This window comes from Labeo rohita, chromosome 12 (assembly GCF_022985175.1).
Source record: "Labeo rohita strain BAU-BD-2019 chromosome 12, IGBB_LRoh.1.0, whole genome shotgun sequence".
In the NCBI taxonomy this organism is placed as follows: Eukaryota; Metazoa; Chordata; class Actinopteri; order Cypriniformes; family Cyprinidae; genus Labeo; species Labeo rohita.
The window spans coordinates 9,109,608-9,124,303 of record NC_066880.1 but is presented as its reverse complement, the minus strand read 5'-3'; the positions used below and the strand labels follow the sequence as shown (position 1 = coordinate 9,124,303).

The window sequence follows — 14,696 nt, the reverse complement described above, 5'->3', positions numbered from 1 at the left end:
GAATGACTTTTTTGTGTAAGTGTGCCTCCAAATGCATACAGCACAACCACTGTAGCCTGATTCCAGAACATATTACTTTAGTTAGATGTTTTTTTTTGGTGAATCAAAAGCAAGTGTAGTCTGCTTACCTAACAAATGATTCAAATGAGCCAGTTTCTTTTAGAAAATCCAACACACTGCTTACAACTAACTGAGACCTAAATCAGTATATTTACAGGCTGGTTATTTATATTACACTGCATAAAGACACACATTATGAGCTCTGACAGCAGTATTTTACAAATATTAACACTAACAGCTTTTAACAGAGCAAAACAAGCAGTACTGGTCTAGTTGTTTGAGCTAGCGTGAAAATGAGTGACAATATAAACCAAAAAGCCAAGGCCATGAGGTTCTAAGCTGTCAATCAAAGAAAGGTCGGAACAGACCTACGGGTTGCTCTGTGCGCGGGAGGGCCAGAGGCTAAAATTACTCATAACAGGAAAGAAAATATTAAGTTATGCAAACACAATTCAAGACCTCAGGCAAAGTGACGACATTCTGTGTGTGTTGTTAATCCTTGTGTCTCATTGTGTAGATAGAGAAAGATAGTGACTGTAACACACACAGCGATGAGTGCAGAGCTGACGATAAACTGAGAGATCACACAAAAGCCTTTGAGCTCAAAGCACATTGTGTGTCCTTGGACCATGTACGCACACACATCCGCAGCTATACACTATTGCTTTTATAATCATATCTAATCACTTGCAACAATCGCTTATTGCATTGATTTTTTCATTTTAAAGCATATATGCCACATTTTTTGTATTATAGGTGCTATACAAATATATCATGCAGGGTCAGAAAGCTCTCGGATTTCATCAGAAATATCTTAATTTGTTCCGATGATGAATTAATGACAGCATTTTCATTTTTGGGTGAACTATCCCTTTAAGAACACTAGGATGGCATGCACACTCAGTGTCAATGAAATCAATTTTCATCTAATTATTTGCAGCACTCCATAATCACGATTTCTAGTACCCACTTTCTTTTGGGACCGCAGTTATTCATAACTTAACGGAAAATAAGGGTCTCTTGAAAAATAGCCTCCGGCCTGCCAGTGCACTAACTGCCCAGCCGCACCAGCCTACAAAAACAGACTTACTCTGTGCATCACTGAGGAAACAAATCCATGAGCAGAGTCAACACGGCGCCCAAGGCCTCCTGTTGTGTTCTAGCAGTGTGTGTGGTTTGTTTACTGTTCCCTAGAATGAACACTGGAACCAAGTTTCAACCACACAACCTTCGTGCCAATCCGGTAATATGCAAATTGCACATGCAGAGTGCCTGTATGCACATGCATTCTTCTCATATTAGAGTATAAGTGACTATAAATATATGACATGAAAATATGACAGTGTGTGGGTGGCAGTGTTATGGCCCAAGGACACACTACAAGGACTAAGTATTGTAGCTCTCACGTCACGCTGCAAACCCATGCATCTTTGTAGCATCTGTGTGTGACTTGACTGTTGACTCACTCCAACTCTGGTCCAAACAAACTTGGGCGGGCAGCCGCGGTGCTCATCTGTCCAATCGGAATTGTGTTTGCTAGGGGGCAAGTGCTGACTAAATAAATACTGACACTGGGTGAACACAGTCAGCTTCAGATGTGATCAACATTACACAACTATGGTCAGGTTTTGCCAGGATTACAAAATATATTTAACACACACTAACACTAACAGAGATCTGTACTGTACTGTGTACCAAAATAAAGTATTATAAGCCCAGGTTTTTCTTCAGAATTTTTAGTTTTATATTTGAAAACAGTGATAGTTCACCCAAAAATGAAAATTATGTCATTAATTACTCACCTTCATGTTGTTCCAAACTCGTAAGAACACAAATTAAGATATTTTTGATGAAATCCGAGAGCTTTCTGACCCTCCATAGACAGCAACACAACTGACACGTTCAAGGCCCAGAAAGGTAGTAAGGACATGGATTTCATCAAAAATATCTTAATTTGTGTTCTGAAGATGAACGAATCCCTTCTGGGTTTGGAGCGACATGAGGGTGAGTAATTAGTGACAGAATTTCCATTTTTGAGTGAACTATCCCTTTAAGGTCCACTTAATGACTTGACAGTTAATAGATGATTTTCATTTCAAATCATTTAAAGTGAGCTAACTACAAATCTGCTTCAGGAACCTTTTAATAAACACTTTGTCCAAAAAGCCATAATGGTCATTGATTGGTTCCAATTCTTGGCAGGGAACTGATCATCAACATCGTGGCGAAGTCCAAACCAAGTGTAAGCCAAGTTTCCAGTGATTAGTAATTGGTCTGTCCACACTAAAAGTAAGAATGCTGTCAATCACAGGGAATCTGGAATTCTAGACGAATAAGATTAATACTAACAGTCCCAATGAAATCAAAATGTATCTTTTTTGGCTTTTTGTATGAATATGTTAGCCTTAAGGTTATTTATAAGTTAGTGTGTTTCAAAACAGTGACAAAATTCACATTTACAAGATACACTCATTCAAAACTTACAGTCTCTAACTTCTGCCAATATGGATTAACGATTTTGGTGACATCACCCTGAACTTTCTGTCCAATCAAATGCTCTCTAGAATCCGAAAAGTCCCGCCCTCTACACTATAGACGTTGAAGCTGCAGCTGAATTTGGTTACTTGTTCACAGAATTAGTATTTTCTGTACAGTGAATGGCACATAGTGCACTGTACAGAGGATAAAGAATGATTCAGACAGTGTAAATATGCATTCCATTGGTGCGAATAAAGTCTGGTTATGCTTTGTGTCACATGACCTGCCGCAGCACGCACACAATCTGCTCTGGTCCAGAGACACAATAGCACGGAGTGGATCATATGTACGAGTCGACGAAGACCACAAAGTGAATTGGATCCACTGAAATTCTACACAGAAAGCTATATTTGTAGAGATATGGATGAGATTGTGACTGTCAAATGTGGATTTAATGAACTCTACGGCTCTAGCCCAAGCTGTGATATAAACGAAATGCTATTAGCTGTTTTAAAAAGGGGCCGGGACTGCTTGATATGTCCCGTCCTGTCTTTCTGTTTCAATTGAAATTACGTCAACACATAGAATAACATTGCATGTTTCAAAGAACTTCAGTGGACCTTTAACTTGACTGTCGCTGCATCCAAAAATGCCTACTTCCATACTATACAGTAGGTGAAAACAGCATGTGTCAAGAGTAATATGATCTAGGGCTGGACACTATAACTTAAAATCAAAATCACTACTAAGAATGTCTACTACGCCATGTTGCCGTCAAATACAAAAGTTGCCATCCCAACCTGCTACTGTAAACAAAAGCTTCCATGGTCTTCTGATTGGTCCACTGTTTTAAAACTCACATTGATGAGTGGCACTGTGTGTAAAAGTTTAAATTCGTCTTAAACGCGCCACTCACGTGTAAGACGCTGAAAAAGATCGTCAACGGTCATGTGCCAACTACACATGCGGTAGTGTGTTTTTAATGGGAAAGTATTAACAGGATTAAAAACACATAATAACTGACATATATTAGAGGTTCTGAATTTCGGTTTCAATTACTTTTCGATTCATTGTCCAGCCCTAGTATGACCAAATTCATAATATCTGAAAAGGCGAAAAGTCCTTGGATGATGTACTGCTTCTACTGATATTCTGTAGTGTGCATTCAGTGGACACTTTACTATCTCATGAAACCATGGGAGAGGAGCTGTAAATGGCAGTGAAGTGACGCAACTGACACTGGTAGGTCATGTGACAGTAATAACATGGTGGATGTAGTATGCCTGAATTTCATTCATACTAACCATATTCATACTACATAGAACATACTTTTTTAAAGGTCACAAGTAAGTTTCAATCCAAATGTTGTACTAACTAGAGCGTATGCAATTTCAAACCTAGCTAGTGTCTTAAAAGTGCAACATTTGGTGTTAGCATGCTAATTAAAAGTTGAAAAACAAAAAAATAGAGGGTTTGAACTTACGTCATGATTTGGTTAGTTACCCGGACACGGCCATATTGGCGATACGCGGATGTAAACAATAGCATGGATTGCACAATTAATGTACCACTGAATATGTTGTTCTGCTAATTTATGCTGTCTAAACTATGAAAAAAGGTGTGGAAGCTGCTAAATCATATACAGACTTAGTAAGCAGGATAGGGCGCAATATTTTGACAAACTGAAGATAATAGGTTGTAAGGATACGTATGAGCAGTATTAATTAAGATATTAGCCTAATATTTCACCTACACTGTAAAAAATAAAAAATACAATTTGTTGAGTCAGCTTAAAATAATTTGTCACCCCGCTACCTTAAAATTTTAAGTTCAGTCAACTAAAATAAGTTTATTCAACTTGAAATGTTAAGTTGTACTAAGCAACAACTTAGATATTTGTGTTTGCTAAACTTAACAGATGGGGAAGTAACCCAGCTGCCTTAAAATTTTAAGTTGATTCAACTCAAATATCTAAGCTGTCACTTAGTATAATTTAACATTTCAAGTTGAATAAACTTTTTTTGAGTTGACTGAACTTAAAATTTTAAGGCAGCCAGGTTACAAATTATTTTAAGTTGCCTCAGCAAATTGTTTTTTTACAGTGTACCTGATCGGAAATGAATAGAACAAAGACGAATGTTGTCAAAATTCTTGCCCTGGAAATCCTGGTTCATTTTGGCCAACCACAAACACCTTTTGTTCCTCAGACAGTTTTTTTCTCTTCTCCTTGATTTGTTATAACTTTTGTCAGTCTATAGTACTCCAAATGCTTTTCCCAGTCCGACCGATTAGCACAGCCCAAAACATGACAATAATTGATCATTTTCAGCAGAAATAATCAGCAAAATATGTTAGTTTCGTTCGGTTCTGTGGCATTGTTTACGCTCATTGCCGCCAATATGGCACGTCGTGAAACAAATAAGCAAAACATCTCTATATAAGCAAAACATCTAGATAAAAAATAGCTGATTAGTCAACCATTGTGACTCATTCATAGTTACGGCACAGTGTAAAATACAAAAAGAACTTCAAAGAAAGAGGAGACATGCGTTTTTAATATCGCTTCTTGTCGTTTTTTTGTTTTGTTTTGTTTTAAAAATGACCTTAAAGTCCAGGAAGCAGAAATGTAGGGAAAAAAAAACAACAAAAAACAGAAAACAAGTAATTCTCTACCAGAACAACAATAAAATCCATCTCAGACACACTAAACACTTTTTGCATAATATAAATATAACCTGTAGCATAATGCCAGTGTAAGCAACCCCACATGTGTTTATTATTGATGTTATTTCTGTACTAAAAGAAGGAAGTAGATGGCACCGCTCAAATCCTGTCACCAAGACAACAGCAACCCCCACGCAGATAAAACCCCCTCCATCTGAAGGCTGGATTCCGTGGTTTTGGATTATCAAGCCTACCTTTTTATGAGTCCCACAGGAAAGCTATTACTCTTAAAGCACATTTAAAACAAACAGTGAACGTTAGACGTATTTTCAGTGCCTTTTCTTTGATCCTCATTGTTTTCAAGAAATGTTACCTTGCTGCTCGAACAGTAAATATAGATCTAGCTGTTTTCCACAGCAGTTTGCCTCGACTGAAACGTCTCCTGACCTTAGACGATAACTCGCATACTGTGATTCTGTTTATCAGACGCTCAATAGAAACTAAGAAACTACCCACATCTTATGACCAGTACATTTCTATGACTTTCTTAGTTTTTTGTTATGACTATTTTTTGCTGCAATTTAAAATAAGTTTTCTATTTTAACAGTAATATAACACAATTTATTTGAAATAAAGAAATAGATAAAGAAACATCTCAAAGCCTTAGACATTTAATAAATCGACATGCAGTAGACAGTCACAGAAAGTCAGAGACAGATGTCTCTAAAGACCCCAGATGCACTTTTCCCCTCATCCTACTACCCTAGACGAATTACACATGTATACATATTTCATTTCTACATTACTTCAGGTCTGCTAAGCACTGTGAAAACCAGACAGCCATGAACCCAACGACCTGCAGATAAAGAGTAAAAAGACTCACTGTACTCAAACCCACTACAGCAAACCATTAAAGCAAGTCAGCACCTTTTGTTACACTCTCAGAATGATCTCTACTTTAATTTAACATTTAACACTCTCCCTGAATAGACATATTGTAAGACGCAAGTGGAGATTCAACACTCTAACATGCATGTCTGTACACTCTCCCTTCTCTCTCTGTGTGCTCTAGCTCTCCCTCTCATCCCAAGAGAGCCTAAATATAGGTCAAGGACTTGAGTCAACCAGGGCAAGGAGAAAAATACAATAATGAAGACAAAATTACATGAACAGGATCTGCAGTGTCTGAGCACAAATGATCAGCACGAATGGATGTGAGCCATTATGCAGCATCAAACTTTAGCAACACTTCAGTTTAAGCACCTGAGCGGTGATCATTTTACAAGTATGTCAATCATCTTACATGCAACAAAGTAGCTGACTTAAAATGCTATCATATTTCATATTCTCATCATGCATAGACTGATTCCACCTAAAAATGTCAACACTGGCTCTATGGTGCTATCAAAACATTGCTCTATTTGTTCAAGCATCCTGACCAGCCAGAAATAGCAAAATTGGCTTAACGATGGTGTGAGTCTGTGGTGATAAATACACATTTATCTTCATCAGTGCAGTCAGAGGGCAAATCTACTCCAAGAGAACAGAATAAGCTTGGGCTTTATTCCAAATTGCAAGCATTATTCATCAATAACAGCTATTAACTTCAACTGCAGTTATTGGGAACCCATTTGGTGTACACAGCATAAAGACAACAAGCTTTGACAGATTTAGAAGCATCAGTAAAGCCCTGTGCTGATGAGGCTTGGCTCACAATTGGTTTAATGACTTTGCTCAAGCCTCTTAAAGGGGTCATGGATTTTTTTTTATTATTTTAATATGTTCCTTAAGGTTTACTTATGATGTTAGTAAAGTTATCTGACAAATGATTGTTCTCAACCCTCATTCTGACCCTCTGTCTGAAACAACCTGTTTTTAAAGGGTTGGACCTTTAAGGCTTCTTAGCAATCGGCCACTGTTACGATTGGAACGTCATTTCATAGGAAACCGTATCAACGCGCCCCCTCGCTATTGCATATGAGTGTTTTGACAACATGATAAAAAAACAAACAAAAAAAGGTAATTTCCAGATGAGGCATTATGAAACCATTTACTTACAGTTTGTGATGCAGCTGCAGTCAGATCTAGTACCACTTTATCTTTTCGCCCGATCGGAACCAAACCAGTGCAAAAAGATTCTCCAGAGAGCGAATATCAATAATTATCAAAAAAAAAGTTCAACTTTCGACTCACCGTCACAAAGGGACGCCAAAACTATTGAAGGGGATGAGGCCATTTTTAGTAAAATGCCTATAACTCATTAATGGAATGTGATATCCTTGCCAAACTTGGAACACGTATGTAATCTGAGGTCACAGGAAAAAAATCGTGGAGCTTGGCCACTTGGTGGTGGGAAAAACATGAAAATGGCTATAACTACACAACCATTTGTCCTATCAACATGAAAATCGCTGTGCACGGTCATGGTCCAAAGTGACACAAGTGTCTATAAGGACATTTGCGTATCTTAAAAAAACATTGGCCAATGAATTTTGATAATCTCAATTTTGATCAAAATATTAGTGGGCGATATTGCATTTTTCAAGGGCGTGAACGATTGTACATTGCGTGTTTTTTTGCATATACATACAGTATTTGTATCATATGAAAGAACTCCTCATTCCGGACAACTTTGCCTCTAGAACCACTGCTGTCAATCAAATAGTTTGTTAAATGATCAAGAAGCCTAAAGGAAAACTCAAAACTTCACAAAACCTGCAGAGCACAAGCGATTCTAAACAAGCATGCAAAGTTTTAAGGGGATCAGAGCACAGCTGGCACTATAACAGTCATAAACATTAAAAAACATAATATTTATATGGCAAATTACCTGAATTTGCCAAAAATGCTTGCTAAATAATGTATTTTTTGCTTAAAGCCCTTGAACCCTAATAATCGCTGCTTGCAACTATATTTTCTATTTCCTTGTGACGTGACACGACACTCACATTCAGCGTAATCAAATGAACAGCCATTAAGCTACTAAACGCCATGGCCTATGGTGAGAAGATGACTATTTGTCAATGCCTTGCTCTGGAGGTGGTGTTAATGCAAATGTTTGTGCCCTTGTGAGGACATCTTGCACCTTATATCCAAACGAGCCATTTTGGAGCTTGATTAAATAAATGCTTTGTTTATAATGAGGAGGATGTTTTACACTATGAAACTTCCAGGGTGTTTTAATGGTACAAAGACCTCTTATATGCCAAAAAATCAAGGCAAATTTGATTTTTCATATCATGACCCCACAAACCATTTTACTAGTTACTGACTTCTTTGGTACGCCACACACTCCTTTGATATGGAGTAGCCTCTATATCTCCAGGATACAGTTCAAAACTGATTTTTTGATGAATAAAAGTTCAAAAGATAAGCATTTACTGTCACTTTTGATCAATTTAATGCATCCTTGGAACACTATCATGGATATGTTTTCAAATCCATCATACACTGAAATCCCACGTGTTAGTCCAGGCTAACCTCACAGAAGTGAGTGTGACCTAACCTCACTTTATATTCTCACGGCATCTGCTGTGTGAATCTTATGAACTGGGCCAGGACAAGTGAGAAGGGCTGTTTAATAATATCCAGAGAACTGCCATAGCCTCCAGCACTACAGGCAAAACAGTGTCAAACACATTCAGCACGGCCCATGAATGAAGCAGACACACCTGATACTTTAATTGACTATGGAAACTAAGTAAATGATAAAGTGAATGCTCTCAAGGTGTGAAATAAAAAATATATATTTTATAAGAAAATAAACTGTTAAACCATACTGACTGCTTACTATGTAAGGCTAAAATCAGACATTAGGTAATTATATGACATGAGGAGTCATAGCATTCTCAATACTGAATACTGAAATACATGACCCTTACCATCAACACGCACAGTTGTCCTGGGGGTGACATCCATATCAAGAACCGGCCCAAATGGAAAACCCCAAATGACAGGTATTAGGTATCCAAGCACCACCAGCGTGAAGTTGTGTTGTCTGGTCTGCTGCATGATCACCAGGATGTACCGAGGTTGTGCTAAAATCCAAGCAGGTTCCTCCTGCAGTACTTTGCTGAAGCTAATGTTGTTGTGTAATTGATGCTGATTCACTAGAACAAGCTCCCGCTTCCAGCAGTGTAGTCATGGGCTGCTAACTCATCCTTGCTCTGTCAAAGGTTTCCCGCTGCATTGGCAAGAAAGAATGAGTAAGTCTCTTCCTTCCCGAGACACACATCAAGAGCAGATGGCTTGATGAGAAAACACGTCATACACAAATGCATCCACTAAACATTTCATAGTGCAATGTACGGCTACTTCATCAAACGCTATTAGCAAAACTATACAGGGATATGAAAAAACCTCAGGCGATTGCATAAAAATGTACAAAACAATTAACGTTCCTGTAACTGGTACAGCATGGTGCTTGTTTCTCAGGATGAAAACTATTTTATAAAATACTTAGAAAGATGTTTCCTCAAAGCAGTAAACCCATTTTCTTCACTTTCCAAGCACACGATGCATATGAGATGGCAATAAATGGTTAATATTGAAGGGAGGCCTTTGAATAAAACAATACAAAGCTTTTGCTTGGTCACGCTGAGGTCCTGTCAGTCATTTTAAATGAATAGCTCAGCCAAAAAATGTCAATTTACTGAAAATCCACTCACCCACAGGCCATCCAAGATGTAGAGGAGTTTGTTTTTCATTGGGACAGATATAATTTAGCATTACATCACCTTCTCACCAATGGATCCTCTGCAGTGAATGGGTGTTGTCAAGTAATTAATTAATCCACAAACTGCAGTTTTGTAATAAACTAATTTATCATCAAGACATTTTTTGCTCGGTCAAAATTTGTGACCCTGGACCACAAAACCAGTCCTGAGTAGGACGGGTACATCTGTAGCAATAGCCAAAAACACATTGTATGGGTCGAAATTATTGATATTTCTTTAATGCCAAAAATCATTAGGATATTAAGAAGAGATCATGTTCCATGAAGATATTTTGTAAATCTCCAACCGTAAATGTATAAAAACATTATTTTTATTATTTTTGATTAGTAATATGCATTTTCTCAATTGCACCTTCAGATTCCCTATTTTTAAATAGTTGTATCTGGGTCAAATATTGTCCTATCCTAACAAACCATACATCAATGGAAAACAAATTTATTCAGCTTTCAGATAATGTATAAATCTCAGTTTCCAAAAATTTACCCTTATGACTGGTTTTGAGGTCCAGGGTCACATAGGAGTCCATAATATTGCTTCTCAAAAAAGCCATCTTGTCTGAATCAGGAGAGAAATATGCTTTGATCACGCACCATTTACAAGCGAAAACTGTCCATTTTCCATATATGTTTCAGCCAGCAGTGATGGTTTAAAGTTAGAACACCTTAATCATGGATTTGTTTATTGCAAAAATGCAACTTTTGACTTTCTGACGGCACCAATTTACTGCAAAGGATCCACTGGTGAGCAAGTGATGTAATGCTACATTTCTCCAAATCTGTTCTCATGAAGAAACCAACTACATGAGAACAGATTTGGATACATCTTGGATAGCCTGAGGGTGAACACATTTTCAGCAATGTTTCATCTTTGAGTGAACTATTCCTTTAAAATCTTTTTCTGGCGTGATGCGCTATGTGGAGGATGCAAATTTTTTGGCTCTGGAGCACTGCCTCAGATGCAATTTTTGCAGCTTCTGATTCACTTTACAGTGAGAAAACTTTTTTCAAAACACTTAGAGTCACGAAATTCTTTGTAGGTTATGAGGTATCGCTTAAATGTGTTTGCCGTCTAGAAACACCATTATGTGATGGTGAAACGGATATGGATGCATAGATGCAGATACAATAGATGCAGCCCCTATATACTATATAGAAGTGAATAGAAATTGCTTTGCTCCAATTTCTACTGGAGAGCTGCTGGTATAATGCATATCACTCCATTTGTTCAGACATACACTATACCATAAATACTAAGCATTAACACCTCTCATGTTACAATAACCACCCTGCTCAGGGAAGCATGAACAAGTGACATGCTGGAAAAGTAAATCTGCCTGCCTGCATATAATACACTATATACTGTAGTTAGTGCATACAGAAGCAATAAGAGAGTCATAAAATGAGGAATCATTCCTGATATAGCCATCTGTCAGTTAAACAATAAAAATACTATATTTCCAGTCTGACATTTTCACAGATGGTGAAGAAATACCTCCAATCACCCAAATGTGGGATTTTATGGCATCTCACTAATTCTCCATCTGCACTTAATCTAGTTTAGCTGCACTGAAAAAGTCGATGTGATGAGAATTTTCAAGTCTAATTTCCAATACTGATTAGTGCACCCTGAAATGCTACTTATAATTATGCACATCAAAACAGATCATGCATTCATTCCATCAGATATTGTAGCTAATTTCCCTACAGAAGCTGTACAGTAGATTTCTCATTCAGGTTGAGTTTTGTAAAATAACATGTTTGATTTGATGTACCAGAAAGAATGAACCATTCAAGAATGCATTGGACCTGAGCGCATTAGAGACCTGTTACTTTGATGCCATTAATGAGCACATTATCTGTCTTACTTGGGTTAATTAAATCAAATAACAAAGGCACTGTTTCTGAAGACGTTTTCAAGGTTTGGTTGTCAAAGTAATGTAAGCCTATCAGAGTTAAGATAACAACAAAACTGTGTGGTTTCACTGAATTCACTTCTGATTACATTTTTTTCAAATTTTTATTAGTTATTCAAGGCTGATTTTCCTGTCTGAAATTTCTAAATGCATCTTTTAGTCACAGAAGTAAATGTGACCCACTCCTTCTGCAATTCTCTGGCATAGTGATGCAATTTTACGTGTAGTATTATAAAATATATTAAAAAGGATAATCAAATAAACCGAAGAAATGCATGCTAACAATTCATTAGTTTTACATAAGTAGACTTGCTAATAGAAATGCTGCACTGAAGCAAGTCTTTAATTTTACATATGGATTTTTCAACCTCTAATCAACTTCCAGAAAAAAAAACATGGACTAATATCTCTGATACCGCTGATAAATCACTTAGGACCGTTCACTTCATACAAATAAGGTCTCATAGCGTCAGATTTATTACCTGCTTAACAAATATATTGGATAGATAGACAGACAGACAGACAGATAGACAGATATATACATAGATAGTCACTCGACTTTCATGATCATTATAAAAAGTGTTTAGTTTGTGTCTGCGTGTGGTCTACATCAGATTGCACACCACTGCGGTATTTTTAAAGGACACTTCTGGCACTCATTCCCAGTCACCTTCACCTGCGTGTAGAGATCCCAGCAGGCTCCGCTTACATTCTAACAGATTATGCGCATAGATATCTACTAATAACTACACAGACGTAATAAAAGGCGCATGCAAAAATGTGAAACATATATCACAAACTCTGTAGTCACATTACCTGAGTGTTTCAGGAAAAGTAAGCATCAGTCATCCTGTGTTTCCATTGGATTCCCTGTTGTGCTGCTAATGATGCCTCTCCTCCAGAGATCTGACTGTGTACTGCGCTGCATGCTGCACGCTCCTCAGAGCAGTCTCAGGTGAAGCCAAGCCACGCCTCTCTTGGTAATATTCATGAGCGGCCACGCCTCCTCTACTTTGTGTCGCAATGTCACTTCTACATAGATTTACATAATTTCTGGTTTATTAAAGTTTTTTTCTGAGGATGCAACGGACTTGTGCGTTCATCGGGTATGGAAGGTTAAATGTGCGACCGTTGCGACACGGATTGATGCAGTCGCTTCATTTGTATTGGTTGCCATCTAGAGGTTAGTATTAAAAATGTAACATGTAGGGCACGCCAGGGCTAGTTGTCATATGGGAGGCGGGAAGTCATCATAAGAAATGTATTTCAGAAACTATATGACAAGTCATGGCTTGTTTTTTCTAGCAGTGATTTTTTTCTCGGAAATTCGATTTTTAGTGTGAGTTCTGTGTTTCAAAATAATTTTTTATGTTTTTTTGTAATGTTTTTTTTTTTTTTTTTTTTTTTTTTTTTTTACAGATGTCTCTTCTGATCACCAAGCCTGCATTTATTTTATTTAATTTAGCAAAAAAAATATTTTACTTTTTAAATAACTGCTTTCTATTTGAATATATTTTAAAATGTAATTTAATCCTGTGACTTCGAAGCTGAATTTTTGAATCATTACTTCAGTCATGTGATCCTTCAGAAATCATTCTAATATTCCGATTTGCATAATAATTTTTTGTTATGCTGAAAACGGCTAAGTAGAATTATTTCAGGTTTCTTTGATTAATAGAAAGTTCAAAAGAACAGCTTTTATCTGAAATAGAAATCTTTTGTAACATTATAAATGTCTTTATCATCACTTTTGATCAATTTAAAGCATCCTGGCTATATATATATATATATATATATTAGGGCTGTCAAACAACTAATCGCGATTTATCACATACAAAATAAAAGTTTGAGTTTGCCTAATATATGTGTGTGTATTGTGTGTAATTATTATGTATATAGAAATACAAACACATTCATATATATATTTAATAAATATTTACAATTATATGTAGTTATTATAATTTTTAAATAATTATATTATATATAAATAAAAATATTTTGTACATAAATAACATATTTCTCTTAAATATATGCATTAATTTGTGTGTATTTATATATACATAATAATTACACACAGTGCACACACATATATTAGGCAAACTCAAACTTTTATTTTGTATGCGATTAATCGCGATTAGTTGTTTGACAGCCCTAATATATATACATACATATATATATTCTTTTGGGAAAGAAAATTCTCTTTTAATATATAAATACTTTGAATATATATATTTATATATAAATATTGATAATAATAATAAAAATGACTGTTTCTTGAACAGGAAATCAGCATATTATAATGATTTCTGAAGGATCATGTGACAATGAAGACTGGGGTCATGATGCTGAAATTTAGCTTTGATCACAGAAATAAATTACATTTTAAAATATATTTAAATAGTAAGCAGTTGTTTTAAACAGTAAAAACATTTCAGAATATTACTGCTTTTGGATCAGATAAATGCTGGCTTGGTGAGCAAAAGAGACAGTAAGAATCTTACTGTTCAAAAACTTTTGACTGATAGTGTATTTGTAAACATTTTTTTCAACATTTTAGTTTCAAGTGTTAAAATTATGCTATGGCATATAATTTTAAATATTGTGGAATAATACATACATTTTAAATATTCAAAAATTGTGAAAAATATCTAATTCTATCAAAACTTGAATTATTTTTTCTTAATTTGTATAGCAATTTTCTCAAAACACTGTCAGAAGTTTAAATATAAAAATCCCATAATAGTGTAAAATAAAATATTTTTAACAGCCTTTAAAATGTACAGTTTGTTCTTATTTTGCATCAGGCTAAACAATACAAACTGAAGACTATGCTAAACTCGTACTGT

General features: G+C 36.1%; 1 protein-coding gene across 1 annotated transcript in view; it reads right to left on the bottom strand.

The window, feature by feature from the left end:
- sema4gb (sema domain, immunoglobulin domain (Ig), transmembrane domain (TM) and short cytoplasmic domain, (semaphorin) 4Gb) overlaps positions 1 to 12,829 on the bottom strand; it is a 34,858-nt gene extending 22,029 nt beyond the window's left edge. Inside the window, exons 1-2 of the mRNA XM_051124223.1 lie at positions 12,667 to 12,829; positions 9,084 to 9,385 (exon numbers count right to left, since the gene is read on the bottom strand). Of these exons, the coding sequence (XP_050980180.1) occupies positions 9,084 to 9,213 (130 nt within the window). The 5' untranslated portion in view covers positions 9,214 to 9,385; positions 12,667 to 12,829. The remainder of the gene's footprint in view (positions 1 to 9,083; positions 9,386 to 12,666) is intronic.
- Positions 12,830 to 14,696: the final 1,867 nt, after the last annotated feature.